The 18,781-nt window shown below is 30.8% G+C and overlaps 1 protein-coding gene across 1 annotated transcript; it reads left to right on the top strand.

Annotated features, from left to right (window-relative positions):
• Positions 1-1,721: 1,721 nt before the first annotated feature.
• Positions 1,722-16,954, top strand: LOC129916873 (pre-mRNA 3' end processing protein WDR33). Its single transcript, XM_055997068.1, has 8 exons — positions 1,722-2,229; positions 2,300-2,569; positions 6,754-6,905; positions 11,387-11,484; positions 14,429-14,555; positions 14,624-14,857; positions 14,920-15,131; positions 15,195-16,954. The coding sequence occupies exons 1-8, from the start codon at positions 1,894-1,896 to the stop codon at positions 16,274-16,276; spliced, it is 2,511 nt and encodes an 836-aa protein (XP_055853043.1). The 5' UTR covers positions 1,722-1,893; the 3' UTR covers positions 16,277-16,954.
• Positions 16,955-18,781: the final 1,827 nt, after the last annotated feature.

Genomic DNA, 18,781 nt, shown 5'->3' with positions numbered 1-18,781 from the left:
CCCAGCAAACCCTTCAAGCTAGAAAACGGTCTTAAGATTTTATTGCTCCATTTTGAGCGACTCTTTTTAAACATAATGAGTGCAAAAGAGAAAAAAGATGAAAGAAAAAATTATCCGACCGGAGAGTCGTGGGTCGTGAGTCCAAGACCAGAGATACCCAAAGGAGATGGGAAACTTTCGTACGTTTTACCCCCCAAAAACCCATTTGTTTATTTCGTATTGTTGTTATTTCTTTTGTATTCGTGAATAAATGTGAAAAACACACACAGTGTAGCCACGGTGTTTTCACGCATACTTAGCCAAAAATGTACGACTTTTTACGCACACTTAGCCAAAAGCATTCGTTTTTTTCACGCATACTTAGCCAAAAGTGTACGACACAGCTTGTAGGAAAACCAGTATGACGTCAGAAGTTTCCCATCTCCTTCTGTGTATCTCTATCCGAGACTCTTTTTTGACGTTTCTTTTTCCACTTTTTCTTTTTTTAACATTCCTTTTCATTTCTTTTTGCTTCTTGGTGCAATACAACAACAACAAATTTTAAATCAAAAGAGAAATGTCAAATTTGAGTCCTTGACTCAAGACCCTACTAACAATTTTGCTTCTATAATGCTTTACAGAAGCAACAATTGCATCTGTAAAGCTTTATAGAACCAAAATTGTTTGTCGGGGAGGCATCGGCGCATAGTACGCGCCTCACAGAATGATTACACTGGTCAACAAGGTTTTTGTTACAGACACCAAGATATACTTTTCGAATCCGAAGTCAGAACAATTCTACCACATCACGTTTTTGAGATAATCCCGTTAGAAAATCGAAAATGCCGCTTTTTTACCAGTTTTCGAGATTATTTCTTAGCTTTTGGTTATTTGTTTTAAATAAATTTGTAACGGTTTCTAATAGAACTATATCTTGTCTTGCTAAATCCGTTTGAATCTTTTAAAAATCTTTTATCTTCTTTGAGAAATCTGAAATTGAAATCAACGTGTTTGGTATATTTCATATTTATTTGCTTTTAATAGTAAATCTCGAAATGTTCTTTGCCAATCGCCTTTAAATTTTGACACAACCGTTACAAATTTATTTAAAACAAATAACCAAAAGCTAAGAAATAATCTCGAAAACTGGTAAAAAGCGGCATTTTCGATTTTTTAACGGGATTATCTCAAAAACGTGATGTGATAGAATTTTTTTGAGATTGGATTTGAGCTCAGCACACCAAAATCCTATAAAAAAGTATACCTTGGTTTCTGTAACAAAAAAAAGTTTAATTTTGTTGACCAGTGTTATCAAAAGAAAATTCGAAAAAAGAGTCAAGCCTCTTGAGGCTTTGTGTAATAGCTGACTACGTATCAAATAAAATAGCTGCGTTCCTTTGGAAATATTTATCTACTTTTTAGTACTTAAAACTACTTTGATCTACTTTGCTATACTGAAAAAGTAGTTCAAAGCAGCTTTAAGTACTAAAAAGTAGATAAATATTTCCAAAGGAACGCAGCTAATATCTAAGCTTCCTAGAAAATCACAATCAAATATCAATTTGAGCTCATACCGAATGGGATTTTTCGCCTTGAATTGGATGCACACTAACCCTTAAGAAAATACCCACTCTTATATTTTGCTCATCTATCCTACATGTTACATTAAAATATGCGAATTTTTCTTTCTCATATACTTGTCTCTTTCTGTAACTTCATCAGACAAGGAAAGATATAATACTTTCACCTTAAAAAAAAATTGAAGAAAACGCGATTAGTTTCACGTCGGAAGAAAAAGAAAATTAAAATTTTTTATCTCTTTTAGGATTTTAGAAAATTCTTTAAACATTTAAATATATAAAATAGATCCATGTGTTTATAAGTTCATATAGAATATATATCAATATAAAAATAATGGATTTCTCACAACCTCCTCCTGATATAATGTCACAGCCACCGCCGTCCATGATGCAGATGCCACCTCCGCCAGTTGTAATGAATTATAATAATTCTGGACAAAATAATGGCCCTGGTGGTGGCGGTGGTGGAGGCGGCGGAGGTGGTTATCGTACACATTACTTCCAACATCACTCGGGACCTGGAAAACCAGGTCATCCGTATTTTAAACCATTTGGAAATTTCAATCGTGGCTTTGGCATGACCCAAGATGATTTTGATGGCAAGCGGTTAAGAAAAAGTGTAATGCGCAAAACTGTCGACTACAATGCGTCCATTGTAAAAGCTCTTGAGGTGAGAAAATACTTTTTTTTTTAAACAAATTAGAGAAAACAATATTAAATAATAAATTATAATAAAATAGGCAAGAACGTGGCAACGAGACGATCGTGACCGTCCTTCGCTTCAGCCAGAAAATATATACATACCCGAATTATTGCCGCCACCTAGTTATTTAGATAACCCTACAAATTCGGTAACAACAAGATTTGTTAAGACTGCCACCAACAAAATGCGTTGCCCTATATTCACATTGGCATGGACTCCGGAAGGTCGTCGATTGGTTACCGGTGCAAGTTCGGGAGAATTTACCCTTTGGAATGGTCTTACATTTAATTTTGAAACAATTCTTCAGGTAAGTAAAAAATAAGTAGAATTTACATAGATTTGATTTACTCCTTAAAGAGAGTTTTTAGCAGGTTTAAAAAAAATTGACATGTTGGTGCCTAAAACACTCAAATATCTTATATTCCATAAAGTTTGATAGGTAAAGATACAAAAATCTATTTTATTTTTCGAAATATTCGGCATGCCAAGATCTTCAAATCGAGGGTTTTGCTCATTTATTCATGAAAAAATGGTTATAAATGCATAATTTTCTGTTCCGTGACTTAAAACATACTAACACACTGAGAGTTATTGCCACTAAGGTTATAAATCTGCCTTGTTGGTACAAGGTATAATTACTTCTTCTTTGTATTTCTACTTGATAGGTACTTGACCAAAATCGAGAATTTAGAGCAAAATGTATTGTCGACTACATCTCGCGTTAGACAATTCCATTCCTGCTGATTATTATTGAATTTTGTTTTATGAGGCTCTTTTGGTCTTTTTATCTTTTGAATGCGAATTAATAAAAGACTTTATTCCACTCTTTAATCAAGTATGTACCTGAATTTAAGCTGTGAATATTAACGTTGTGAAATTTCAAGTCGCTACCTGAAGCGCAAGATGGTGTTGATAACAGTTCAATGTTTAGGTTTTGTACATAATATTGATTTTTTTTTTTTTGAAAAGCAAATATTTTATTTCAATTTTGATTGTCTTTGCAAGACATATAAATCAATTTTTCAATTTCGATCAGACCCTCTCTCTATATGACGTAGGAGGCTGACTAAGATGTGGCCCGACCACTTTTTAAAAATTTTATTTTTCCCATACAAGCGTGGACCACTTTACCATACATCCTAAGACTCGCATGTTTCTGCATCACCGGGGCTACCAGAACATGCCTTACACAAGCAATGAAGGTTATTCTAGATCTAACTCCACTCAACATATTATTTATAGAAAGCGCTGCTAAAGGAGCTATCATGAGATTGCCCAGGAAGGGCTGGAAAATGCATAGGAAATAGAGACTTCCTCTAAAGATCCTCTGAGGAACACTTCCTTGACTTTCCAAGAGATGCCATGGTCACAAACTTCTTGTACCAAACTCTCCGCACCATTGGATCAATCCCTAAATGAATCGTTTATTTCAGAAACAGCATAAGTCCATTTTTCCCAAAATTTTTTTTTTTGGAAATTTCTCATTTATGTATAGTTATTCATCTTCTGGAAAAAAATTAAGTATGTCAGACCCCCCAAAATACGAAAACTGAAAGGAAAGGGTTCAAAATATATGGAAAAATTTCACCCGGTGACAACATTTTTGACTATTAAATAAATGACTTTTTACCAGTTTTAAATTATTTTGGCAGCAATCTTGACGCGCATGCCCTTTTGTTATACATCTATAGAAAGGTTAGGAATTACTCTATCTATATCTAATAAATTCATTAAAATTGAGTTATAGCCAGATTTCCTCGCGGTGGCAGCGTGTTTTACTCTTGAATATATGACATTTTACCAGTTTTTAATTATTTTGGCAGCCATCATGACACGCAAGCTTTAAAATAATACATCAATGAAGAGGTAAAGATTTAATCTATCTACTTCTATTTTATTCATTAAAATCAGAATCAGGGTTCAAAAGCTATGTCTAGATGAAAACAAAAGTTTTACCAACAAAAATTCGTTTATTTCAGAAACGACATAAGTCCAGCGACTTTAAAGGCTTAAAAACCCCCTAAGACTTGAAAAAAAGTTTATATTATTAAGGTTTTTAAATGCGTCTTCAGCTAGATTATAAATCGACATACTCTAAATTTGAAGTGTTGTGGAGTTTTACATAAAAAACAGTTTTTTGTTGCTCCTGAAAAGTTAGTGCTCATGGACTTATGCTGTTTCTGAAATAAACGATTCAAATGTTATTGAGGCTGAAGTCAATGCCATTGTAAATTGTGGAGAATTAAATCACCGAAACAAAAACATTGCCATTATGTCTGATAGTTAATGCCAAGCTGCCCTAAAAGCACTTAAATTCTACGAAATCAACTCCATGCTAGTATTATAGTGTATACGAAAACTTAACGAAGTTGACAAAATAAACAAAATCACTCTCCACTGGGTACCTGGGCATGTTTCGGGGGAATAAGGAGACGGACTCTTTTGCAATTTTCCCTTTAATGGGAACCGAACCGTATTGCGGAATAGAAGAAAATGTTATTAAAAATAAAATTAAAAATCCGAAAGGATTTTCAAATGTTAAGGGACTCTTGATAGACACCCGCACCAGCCCCACAATCCATTTTGGAGCCATTAGTAAAAATGTAGGTATCGAAGTCTCTCGTCAAAATGCCCTCTTCTCAGTCTCTACTAAACGGGAAGCTAGAAAAATATCTGGATTTATCTAGTTTCTAGTGACAAAAAAAATTTCGTCACTAAACTTTTTAAAATTCGATAAAGTCACTAATACGCCAATTCTCCCCCACAGTCACAACAATACTTCGTTAAGTTGTTGTGAGTTGTAATCTGCTCCATAGGAGATCACAACTTTTTGAATTTTTGTGACTGTCATAAGTTGTGACTGTGAGGGAGAATAGGGGTGTAAAACGCAAGATATGTACTTCCTTATTTTAATTAAATGTTCAGCCAAATATCTTGACTTATCTAGTTTCTAGTGACACAAAAAATTTGAAAATTCAAAAAAGTCACTAAATGTTTATCCGAATATAGGAGAAAAATGTTTGTTTAAATTTTTTTTTAGAATTTATGTGTTTTGTCGAAAATAATTTATAGCGCTAACTCTCGCCAATAACCAGTGTACTGCTGCTGGTCATACAAAAATGACAAATTCTTCACTAAACTTTTAAAAATTCATTTAGAAAAAAATTCTACCTAGATTTTAATGTTTATGAGGAAAAAGAACCTTTCAATGTCAAATGTGTCCCTAAAGTTTTCAGTAAGATTTTGCAATAACAAAGTTCGCGTTTCGTTGTTGGATTTTGAAATATGGTTTTTCCTAAGACTCGGCAATTTGACAGTCGAACAAGTCCTAAACAAACATTCAATGAAGAGATATAATAATGATAATAAATTCGGATCGAGGTTTAGCCTTCGGAAATAAATACTGCCCAAAAATCAAACTGAAAAAAATGTTATGGCACTTGAAAAATGATCTTTTTGTTAAAAAACGGTGTATTACAAAAAAAAAAAATTAAAATTAACTACAGTTTATGTTTTATCAAAAGTAAAAACCAAAAATCTCACATGGGAAACACAAAAAGAAAATCAAAAAAATTATATATAAAAGTAAAACTTTTACATATAATTTTAATTTGTTCTTAGGCCGTGTGTGAATTGCGTTAAACAGTTAACACCGTGTAAAATTTTTGACACTATTGAGGTTAATAAAAAAAATTTCAGCTGTATGGATTATTGTTTAAAATTTTTTCTGCCATGATACTCCTTTTTAATAAAAAAAAAAAAAACAAAACCATCTGCAAAAAAAATTTTAAAGGTTGATTTGTTTGAGCAAACATAGCTGTTAATTTGGGTTTGTTTTTTCCTTCACTTTAATGTGGAATTCTTCTGTAGCTTTCTACCTTATGATTTTAGATCACTCATATTCACATAATCAGATTTCTAGCCATAAAGGTTTATATTAAGGAATCTAAGTCATGATTTGATATTTAATAAAAAACTTTGCATAATTTGTTCAAATTAAACGTCGATTTTTTAATCAAATTACCCAAATGACCATTATATGAAAAATTTATCACATACAATTAAAGCATTATTTATTTTTTTTTAAATTTTGTTCAACATTATTATTTCTTTTTTATTTGTTTTTGTGTTGAAGTTATTAATTGTTTATTTATCACTTTATTTATTTTGCTTCTTCTTAGTTTTTTTTTATGCGTTTTAATTAAAAACTGAACTAAGAAGAAGCAAAAAAAATCACTGAATTAAAGAAGAAATGAAAAGAAGATAACTTTGTGAAAATTTTACACAAAATCAGTGTCAAAATAATATGTTTATCTTTCCTGATGAATGAACAGAAACTTTTTTGATTCTTAATTATCTTATCTTTTAGGAAAAAATGGAAATAGAAATCTTTTTCATTTTATATGTATTAACCCAAACATTTTACAAGAATTTAAATCTCAAAATTATAAACTCTTTAATTGAAATAAAAAATCTTTCTATTAAAATTAGGCGCATGATGTCCCTGTTCGAACAATGGTATGGTCACATAACGATAATTGGATGGTTACAGGAGACAATGCTGGATACGTCAAATACTGGCAGTCGAACATGAACAATGTAAAAATGTTCCAGGCTCACAAGGAAGCAATAAGGGGAATAAGGTACAGCAAAAGAAAAAGTATATTTTTGTCCAAAACAATAAAGTTTCACAAAAAAAGTATTTTTAGCAACAATAAAATTGTCTCCCGATTAGTTAAAAAAAAAAAGCCAAAACAAAATAAAGTTTGAGTAGGAATGAAATAAAATAAACGCACTTCTCAGGGTATATAATATTATGTTAAGAGCAAATAAAATAAAGTAGGATTTATTTAAGAGTATATTTTCTCTGTGATATATAAAAAAAAACTTAAAGACTGATTTTATAAAAATTAAAAAAAATAAAGATTTATTTCCACACTACTCCATTTAGTGTGTATTTCAAAAAAATATACGTTTTAACCCACATCACACTTTTTGTTATAAAATAAAAAAAATTTTCAATGATTTTGTTTATTCAAAGAAAAATCCAAATAAAAATGCAGTTTTTTGCTTAAAATCCAAACTGTTTGTTTTCAATACTTCAATCAACCAACTTGGATTATCCGCAAGGTGAAGAGCACAGAAACATCCAGATCATGAAAATAAAAAATAATTATTAATAACAAAGTGGATTTTTGGTTTTTTCTTAAACAATTTCCAGCTAATTATTGCTGCTTCATTGACTAATCAAAATATATTATGAAATTATTATTTTTTTTTATATAAAATGCATTCAGGTGTTTTCAAAAAATAAAAATATAACAATTTGAAAAAAAAGCATCTAATAAAATAAATACTTTTAATCACACTCAGGGTATATTTTTCAGCTGACGATTGCCTTGGTATAAATTCCAAACATGGAGCATGATGAAAATATTTTAAAACCAAAATAAGAATAAATCATTCCTATACAAACTTGAATTTATTTTAAACAAAGAATTAAGTATTGTTGAAATTTCAGAATTCCAAATTACATTTTAAATAATAATAAAAAAAACATTTAAAAACAATCTCAACTTTAATTAGGATATTGATGATCATGAAAGAATTTTAAAAAAGTTTTTGTTTTACCATAATATCCGCCTGCGCGTCCATCTTTACCCTAAAGCTTAATTCGAGTTCTAGTTGCTCCCATATTAATGTTTTATTTTTGTTTTTAAAATCCAAAAACGGTACAATGCTTTTCTAAAAGACATCATAATTTTGTTTTTTTTTTTTTTTGAGAAAATCCTCGTCAACATTTAATCTTTTTGAATGATCTTTTGATCTTTTTTAAAACATCTCAATATAAAATGGACGTCCAAATGGAATTCATAGATTAATTTTTATAAAATTATTCACAAGAATAGAAAATGTTTAAAAAAATTGTATTATAAATTTAAAGGCAACTTAAAATTGTTGAGATCGATTAATTTGTTAATGAGAAAATCAATAATAAGAATATGGAATTTACCAGGACAAAAATTTAAAAATTAATGATTTTTCAAAAAAGTGTTTGCAAAAAGGTCTCTTTGTAATGGTTATATAATTTTATAGAATTGTGAATACAATATTTGACGTCTTAGGAAAATTCTACTTTAATTTTATATTAATATTCCCTATAAGATATTGAGACCGAAAAAAGTTATAACGGTTTGAAAAAGTAGTTATTAAATTCGCACCTGTGTGTCTTTCACGTCACAAAAAGGGGTGTACCTTCAGAGATTCAATAATGTTTTTCTTAGTGCAATATTTCACCTTTTTGAGAAATTTAACTTTGCATAAAAATCAACAAGCCTATCGGTATCGGTGTTATCTCGGCCATGGAGAAGAACGTATATCAAATTTTTTTGAGGAAGTCTATTTTTGAAAATTGTTTTATCCTCTATAAATCTCAACGAATATTCCAAATATTTCTGTAAAAACATACAATTAAAATTTGTGGGTGCAATTATAAAATTTCTTAATTTTCCCAAATTATATACCCATTTCAAGAGCTTACAAAATCTAGTAGCGTTCTTCTGTCACTAACGCAACGATAATAATATTTATTTATTTTTTTTGGTGTAAAACTTGCGGTTTTTATATTAGCCTGGTACCTTGAAGGTACATATTTTCAATAGAACGCACTTTCAACGAAATCTATGCAATTCCCTTCTTCTCGGGCTTGATCATCTACTCATGAGTAGTTTTCCAACTTCAATGAAACGCGGCTATTACGGCCTAACGAAATTTTCAAAAAAAAATTGGAGTTTAACTTTTAACTGATGTAAAATTAATTTTACAAAAAAGCTCCAACGATCATGTACAGAGTTTAAGATAAAATTATCTTCTGACTAAACAGTTCAAACGTCATTGTATGCCATCGATTTGTTTATTGATTTCTTACTTTTTTTTTATTCAAACGTAATAAAGTCTTACTGCAAATTAAAAACAGACTTTTCGAAAACTCAAGTTTTGGATTTTTAAAAAACGTTTTATTTGTATTTTCAAAAATAAGTTTTTTTTTTCGAAAAAATATTTATAAAAAGTTTTTTGTTTTTAGTTTTAATTGGCTAACAAAAGTGTAATATAAGTGTAATATAAGTAATATTTTTGGACCTTAAATTCATTTAAGAGTTTTTCATTATTAATTTTGAATTTACTTAAGGCCCAATCTATTCACTCTCCATTATATCAAAGTCTCCACTAAAAATCTGTCGAATCGCATACAAAATCTAAAATTTCCCTTTTTAAATGGCGACTTTAAATTTAATGGAGTGTGAATGAATTGAGCCTAAGGCCCAATTTATTCACTCTCCATTATTTTTAAAGGCTCCATTAAAAATTATAAAACTGTCAAATCGCATACAAATTTTAAAATTTCCCTTTTTTAATGGCGACTTTAAATTTAATGGAGTGTGAATAAATTGGACCTAAGAGGTTTAAAAAATATGAGCAACTTGAACTCATAAAAACTTATTATTAAAAGGAGAAAAATGCCATCAGATTCTTCATGGAACTTTTTTTTAAATTATCTTGTGTATATAAATAAAGCCAACAAAATTCACTATACAAGAAAAAAATGGTTCTAAACGTTTGACGGGTTCCAAACCAAGGATAAGTAAATCTTTAAAAAAATCTAGATATGAGTCATTATATTTGAAAGGCATAAGTCACATATTGGATTCTTTTCAAAAAATATATATCAATTTATTTAATCAATAACAACAATTAACCGGATCTATTTTTGTTGAAATATGATAAATGCATTAACTAACACATCTATAGGCTGCAACATTTTGTTTATTAAAGATATACCTTTTAATTGCCGTTAATTTAAACAACAACTTTATGCTTTTTTACATAAATTTATATCACCTTCAAATATACGGACTCATATGCAAAATTGATTTGATATTTAAAAATAAAAATAAATGGAAAATCACATTTTAAAAATAATAAAACAACTATAGAAGAAAATGGGAAAAAACGTTTCGGGTTTTATTTTTCGAAAACTGATTATTTTTTTTTATTTTAGATTTTTAGAGATTTTTATTTTAGATTCTTAAAAATGGCACTCCAACTTTAATTTTTGTTAACGAACCTAACGAATTTGAATTTTGTTTTTAAAACACAAAAATGTTATATACCTACTAATAAGTCATAAATGGCTTAATTTTTATGGAAAATAAAATTTTCAATTGATCTATTCATTGCTAAAATTATGTTTGTTTATTTTTGTTTTCCTCATGGAAATTTTCGTGCCAGCTGATTACACATTTTAAAACAATTGAAACAATCGTTCCTCTGAAAAGTTTAGATTTTTCCCATTCCTGCAAACGAAAAATGTTTTCGTGTGTATTTCAATCAGAAAAATTAAGAGGGTAGTTAAATTGTATTGTTTTTCAACTAATCGCAAAAATATTCAATTTAATACTGTTTCTTTTTTTTTCCTCATCCATTTTCTGATGGCTATAATTTTCGTTTTGGGAAAGAAATCAATTTTTATCTATGAATGAAATAAAAAAGAACTACACTCAAACGATTATAGACAACAATTTGCTCTCGTTACTGTTTCATCAGCCAAAAAAATGGTAGATCTGGAAAAAAAAACATTTTTCTTAATTTAAATATGTTAATTTTTTTTTACCAAAACTAACGGTACCTGTTACATAGAGGAAATAAAAAAGTTATTTTTTTTCAAAAACGGCTCTAATGATTTTTATTATCTAGCGATTTTCAAAACTTTTTTTCTAAAAATTCTTTTTTATACTTGGTTTTGTGTAAAAGATTATTTCAAACGGTGTTTAATTAATTATAAAAACTGATTTTAACATTTGGTTGAGTGCTATCGATCTACGAATGTGCGTCTAGAAGCAAACAACGAATTTTACTTAAAGATAGTATTAGTGTAGATAGTTTTATAATATTAAAGTATGATAGTTTTCTTATTGAACAAAAAAATGTGTTACGTTTTGGACAAACTTCATAAAGAAGTATTTTATGAGTATATTTTAATTTTTAAGAAAGGTTATTTTAGTATTTTTAAATAAATTACGTTTGTTTATTTCTTTTTTTTTCATTCTGTGAATGCATTTAACAGCTTTAGCCCAACGGATAGTAAATTTGTAAGTTGCAGCGACGATGGAACTTTAAGAGTGTGGGATTTTTACCGATGCCAAGAAGAGCGAGTGTTGAGAGGTAAGTTTATAAAAAAAATGTCTCAAAGCTTGTTGATAGACCTTCTACACGTGAATTTTTTCGTCATAAGTTGGCCGGATTCAACTCAGACCCCCTGAACCTAAGTTCTGAACTTTTAAAGACTCTGATTAGTAAGAACCAAATTTCAGTTAATTTTGTATGACATCTGACAATAAAAAACTTTATAAGCGCTTTCATTCAAACTTTGAAGTAAAAGTTTAAGGTGTCTACCATCAGAATAAATTGAACTTATTTTCAAATTCTTGTCATAACTTTTATTTTTTTGATATATGTATATGTATGTATAATATTGAATTGAGAAAGATAACAATCTTAAGGCTTAACTACATTGGCTCAAAAAGTACAAAAGTGAAAATTTTCAAACGCATTTTTGTACAGTTTTTCGGCCTGAAAAATTAAAACAAATAATGCAGAAAGCTTATTTTTGGTCTAATAAACAATTTGTATACTCTTTTTCACAAAACAATTGCGCTAGCCAGAAAAAAAATATTTTCACTTTTGTACTTTTTCAAAAAGTTATGTATGTAGTTAAGGCTTTACATGGCATTTTTTTAAGACCAAAACTAACGGTTCCTGTCACATAGCAAAAATAAACGTCTAAAACGATTTTCATTCAAATTTTTGTGTGTAATTAATTAAGCAATTGAGATGGAACTTATGTGATTGTAAACCGTTATTAACGGTACTTATACCTACCATATAGAAGCTTTATTTAATTTTTAAATTTCTCGTAAACGACTTAGAAGCCTTATTTTTTTTTTATTAAAAAATAAGTTTTTTGAAAACGACTTAGGTCCAATTTATCCACTACCCATTATGTTTTAACACCCGACTAAAAATTAGAAAACTGTCAAATCGCATACAAATCTTAAAATTTCCCGGTGGCGAATTCAAATTTAGTGGAGGGTGAATAACTTAGGCCAAAGGATTTTATTTTTGAATTTTCGTTACTAAGTGTTGACGTACCAACAGTTTTTTTTTTCAAAAAAAAAAAATACTGTAATACATTGGGCAGGTTCAGAAACGTTAGGGACTAAATATTTAGGTAATTTCTCGGTCTCTGATTGGTCAACTGTAAAAAAAAATCCTTCCAATTTAGGTAATTATATTGGAAAGCTAACTGGAAAGTTAGGCAAGAAATTTTTCCCTAAACATTTTGGAAAGTTTTTTGTGTCAACATGACAGCTGATTGTTTTTAATTATAGAATTTCGTTAGCAGAATTAAATTTATTTGTGTTCAGAAAATGACGTTACCTAAATATCTAGTCCCCACTATTTCCTGAAATTTATGTAAATTTAGTAAATTATTGACACATAAAAACAAAACCATAAATATGTAGTTGATTTTATAATCAGAGTCGTCACGTTATGAGAAGATCTTCAAATGTTTTTTTATTTTTGCCCTTTTAAAGTCTAGATACCTAGTACGTAGATCGAGATGCATTTTAGCTCCCATACAAATTATCGAAAAAAATTAGAGCTAAAATTATCGATTACTTTGTATGGGAATTTTATATCGGGTAAAATTTAGCTCGATCTGCGTACCAGGCTTAAGGGGGGAAATCCCTCTGGAATTTTTTATTTTTGAGTAACTTTTTTTTTGTCTAATAAATTCATTTATCAACCGAAGAAACTATTTTCAGTGGTCTTAGCCTTAAATGAAGCCTCAAAAGACCCTAGATAGTCCCGAATCCTATGCGCTCTGAACCTACCACAGTACGAAAACGTAAACTTTAAACGCATTTTTCTCGAAACGCTTTTTTTTCCGCGCCGTGCAACGTAACTCAAAAACTAATGAAGCTATCGACTTGAAATAAAAGGCAAATTACTCTTTAAATAATTAGCCACAGCATGAACCTAAAAGTTTATAAAATAATTACAATAAACATTTTTTTTAACAATTTCTTAATAAAAAAGCATTGTGTTTTTTTCGTTTTTTTGGTCTCTTTTTTTTATTTTAGATTTGTTTTTACTAAATGTAGGTTCATGCAATGCGTATAAATATATTTTATTGGAAAAAAATTTCTTTTTTGATCATAAATAGTTTTCTGAACCAGGGCATTGCACGGCGCAAACGCGAGGCGTCAACTTCAAAGAGCTGTAGAGCCGCCATTTTGTTTTTTTTTTACTTCAAAAAAATTGTATCAATACTTCATAATGTCAATAATATCATATACTTTTCCAAATTTCAACAACTGCTTTCGGTTTTCCAAAAAAAATTATTGAAAAAGCTGTCTTCCAGAGGGATTTCCCCCCTTAACAGCGTATTCAAATTTATCACTTCACAGCAGATCAAGAATCGACCCTCTGGTTGTCAGATCCAATGATCTTTGTGGGAAATGGATACTGCCAAACCGATTTATTTTAATTCGTAACTGTGTATGAAAAGTAATTTTTTATTGATCCTACAATATAAAGAAAAATTGTTCAGGATTGCTTCACAATATTGCGAGACAACCAGAGCGTTGCGAGAGTCTAGTTAACGACCAGACAAAACAAAATCGACGAGACGAACATTTGTTTTTATTAAACAGGGGTCGAATTACAGCATACGATTACGATCATTCGCTAACGTTTTTAATATTTGTGTCTCTATTTAATAAGTAGAAAAGATAGGGACACATAGCAACCATACGATAACGAACGTATGCCGTAATTCGACCCCTGGCCTTGTAATTTGAATACAATTCGCCGTTAATGAGAGTGATTTTCTTAATTTCATTGAAATACGGTCAGTTGTTTTTTAGTTATAAAAATACTCTCAAATCCACGTCCTCTCTTAAAAACACTTTCTATTTTCATTTCTTCATACACTAATAAATTCAAAATGTTATTTGAAACCTGTAAATCCATTCAGTCTAAAAAAAATGCCAACATGGCGCCCAAATTTAAACTAATTATTTTTGTTATGTTTTAATTTAAGGTCATGGTGCGGATGTAAAATGTGTTCACTGGCATCCTCAAAAAGCACTTATTGTATCTGGAAGTAAAGACAATCAACAGCCAATTAAATTATGGGATCCAAAAAGTGGTCAAGCTTTGGCTACATTGTAAGTTCTTTTTTTCTTTAACCATTAAACTTTTAAGACTTCATTTTTGTTTTTTTTTTTTTTTGAAGGCATGCTCACAAATCTACGGTCATGGATCTTAAATGGAATAACAACGGAAATTGGTTGGTAACTGCATCTCGAGATCATCTCCTCAAACTTTTCGACATTCGAAATCTACGCGAAGAAGTTCAAGTGTTTCGTGGTCATAAGAAAGAAGCTAGTTCTGTGTCTTGGCATCCAGTACATGAAGGACTCTTTAGTTCAGGGGGTTCAGACGGTTCAGTCTTATTTTGGAACGTTGGGTATGTGACCAATAAAAAATTAAATTTTTAAACAAAAGCCATTAATTTGTTTATGAATTTAGAACCGACAAAGAAATCGGCGGCATCGATACAGCTCACGATAGTATAGTTTGGACTCTGGCGTGGCATCCACTTGGTCATATATTGTGCTCCGGCTCGAACGATCATACAATTAAATTTTGGACAAGAAATCGCCCTGGAGATCTCATGAGAGACAAGTACAATTTGAATACACTTCCAGCTAGTTTGTCCACTCTGGATGAATGTGAATATGGTAAGTGCACACATTTTCCATTATCTCTTCTTCAAATTATTTAATTTCATTAATACTTTTTAGATGATGCCGTCATTCCTGGTATGGGCCCCGAAGACAAAGTAGAATTTACAGAAAGTCTGACTGCCGACAAAGGCTTTATACCCGGACTTGATTTAGACCCTAACAAAAACCTTGACAAAGACCGAGAGAAAAAAGTTCCTTACAGCAAACCGATTCCAAGAAATTTCCAAGCTCACTGGAACGATAGTCGAAGAAACGAGGAAGGTGAAGAAAACAATTTACGAGATTCCAAAGAAATTATTATGTTGGCCGAAGGTATGCCAGATAATGTGGATCCAAGTACAATAGTGGGTATATCAGTATATGGCAGAATAATTCGGGTAACTCCCGACAGTAAATTAGCTGCTATTATCCGAAACGGTCCCGATGCGCTGAATCGATACATCAGCTCAGGTGAAATCGAAGAATTAAGTGACGTTGTGCCCGTTGAAAACAGAAGAAGTAAATCACCACATCGTGACCGCAGCAAATCACCACCGGTTAAAAAGTCTCGATTCGAGCCAATAAATCACAATGCCAAAGTGATATATGCAGGTGATATTGACTGGCGTCGAAATTCAAGCAATCCATTCAACTCTGTGAAAGTGAAAACTAACGACGAACCTGATGTCCTTCCAAATGGTGATGTAGATTTAAGACGTATCAAGACCGAAGACGGCACTAGTCGTCCCAGCCCATGGGCCACAGGACCCTTGGCAAACAACGATTCAAATCGGGCAAGTCCTTGGGCAACACCGCAACAAAATGGCTTCAACAACAATAATAATAACAATTCATCGAATGCTCAGTTCAATACAAATGCATTCAATACCAACGCAAGTTCCAATCCAAACAATCCATTCGGTGCACCAAACCATAATAATAATAGTTTCAGAGAAGATAGAGATTACGATAACAATTCGGACAGTGGTCGAAACGACAACTCGAACAACCACAGATTCAAGGAAGAATTTGACGAAGGTAACAGCAACAATGGCGGTAGTGGTGGCGGAGGCGTGGGCAAAGGCGGTGGTAATAGACGCAATCGTGATCGGGGGCGAAACGATAGACGTCATAACAAAAACCGAAACCGAAGATATTGAATATCATCAGGAGGTGACTCCATCCATTCTGCATGAAGAGATAATTAATAAGGAAAACCAACAAACAAACTGGAATGATTTTAATCATGTTATGTTATTAAGTAATTTTAAGTAATTTTAGTTAAAAATATGATAAAGAGGATAAACAACCCACAACGAAAAGAGAATTATCATCATCTAGTATCGTTTTGGATTGATTATGCTTTTAACAAACAAAAAAATATTATTGAACTGTAACCGCGTTTAGTAATTTCTCTTACTTGTTAGAATCTTAATGAATATGAAAGAAAAAAAAAATGAAAAAGAAAATAACAAAATCAAACCTTCGATATATTTAGAAGAAAAAAACAAATCCAACGATTAAGCTATAGTTTACAAAAAAAAAGAACAACATTGTAGTTTCAGAATGATTGCGAAATAAATTTTTCAGCTAAGGATTTCCGGCAATGGAGACGACAGAGACCAGCTTTACAAAAAAGGTAATAACTTATGAGAAAGCAAAAATAATTGAAAGCGTAACGGTACGCTAAAAAATCTTTGTTAAAGTTTTTCAAAAAAATGAATTCTTAGGATACACAGAATTCCAAGTGATGTGAGATTTTTAAGTGCTTTTTATCAATTTATGTTTTAACATTAGGTAAGTACATGTTCTATGTGTCAATTAAGATAAGCAAAAATAAGAAACGAAAGGACTGATTTAATAAAAAAAAAAACATAAAATTACCAAAACAAATATTTTTGTTATTAATCAAAGTATTAATATTATCAAATAGAAAATCGAAAAATATGTATCTGCGAAAAAATAACTTAAGAGTGAAAGCAAAGAGTAAGTATTACCCACTGATCTCTGCAGAACTGTGATTCTCCGGATAGGGCAATCTTTACACAAAAATACGAATCCAACTAATGAAATGTAATCAATTTTAATATTAACATTATGCGAGGCACTTATTTGAATGTGAAATAAGTCCTATTTTGCAAATTCTTAAAAAGATGTCAATTCATTGAAATCAAACAAACGGATTTTTTGGTTCAAATTTAAAAATGAATAATCAAAACGTCTATTGGGTAAAATATTTTGTTTAATTATGATATACCTACCGTTAAACCATGGTTAATTTAATATTTCGGTCTTATCACGAACTCCATTCATATCGGAAATTCGTTAGGAGTCCCGAAAAAAAAACAATCAGATTCCGTGCGTAGTGAAAAATTTAATGCAAATTGTATTCATTACGAACGGATTTTTTGATTTTTTTTTTTACGGATTTGTAGAAAGTATCCAATACTAATGGAATTCGTTTATTACTTTTTTGCATGGACTTATTCCACTTTCAAATATAACTTTCCACTTTCTCGCACTTCGGTCGTCGGAACTAAACCGCCATTTGGCCTCTATTCTCCCAATGGTCATAGCTTAAGAGGCGCATGATCCTACTCACCAAAAGCAAACCTTTTGACTTATGAGCAATCATGAATGATCTCATCCTCTCTTAAGTTATCGCTTGCTAAAAAAACGAAAGCTTAAGGCCGGTATTCTTCAAGCTTTCATATGGAGTGACCAAAACCACCCATAAGTTGTATGAATAGTGTGTTGAATATTCTTATGAGCGCTTGAAGCCTTATCGTCAGTTAAATTTTCTAATAGGTACCCCTATTTTAAGTTTCAAGTGAACATGATTCCAGCGGGAGAAATTTAATTTTAAATTACTGTCAAACAAAAATACACCGGTCGAAAAAATTTCCCCGTGAAAATTAAAATAGGACTGATGGTAAAAAAGGAGCCAAGTTTTCCTATTTTGGTCTCGCATAAAAAGAACAAATTCCAAGGTTTTGATTGTTTTGTTTATTTTTTTTTTTTTTTTTTTTCATTTAATGACTATTTTAAAGAATAAGAATTATGAACTTTATTTGAGCCGTCTGCTAAATCACTTATCTTATCACGAATTCCATTCGTATCGGAACTTTGCTAAAATTCCCGAAAAAACAATCACGGAATCCGTTCGTAATGGAAAATTTAATACAAACCGTCAATACAATCGGATTTTGTGAATGTTTTTTTCGGGGATCGTAGAAAAAAGAACAAGAGCATAAACTATACTGAAGCGATTCTCTTCAAAACTTTGTAGTTATGAGAGTTGTAAGTTTTCCTAGAGGCAAAATTGAAATTTTATTTTTAAGATCCAGATATAACCAAAATAAAAAAAAAGACTTCTCGAAAATGACTGACGATTATGATTAAAGTTGTGTGTGTAATATGGCAAATAAGTTCGTACTTACAAAGTAAAAAAAAATATTTTTTGACCCCGTCAATAACGGGTCAAAAAACGGGTACCTGTTATTTTTTCGTGTGGAAAAAAATTCGAGGTTTTAGTCAAAACCAACATTACGATTAGGGGGAAGAAGAGATAAAAAAGTGGTTTTCGTCATGCCGTGCGTCGGTCTGTGCGTATGTACATCGAGCTATGGCCTTAACGGATTTAACGATTTGCTTGAAAATTGGTA

The sequence above is a fragment of the Episyrphus balteatus genome, chromosome 3 (genome assembly GCF_945859705.1).
Source record: "Episyrphus balteatus chromosome 3, idEpiBalt1.1, whole genome shotgun sequence".
Taxonomy (NCBI): domain Eukaryota; kingdom Metazoa; phylum Arthropoda; class Insecta; order Diptera; family Syrphidae; genus Episyrphus; species Episyrphus balteatus.
The sequence above is the reverse complement of the archived record's forward strand: the minus strand, read 5'-3'. Positions and strand labels throughout refer to the sequence as shown.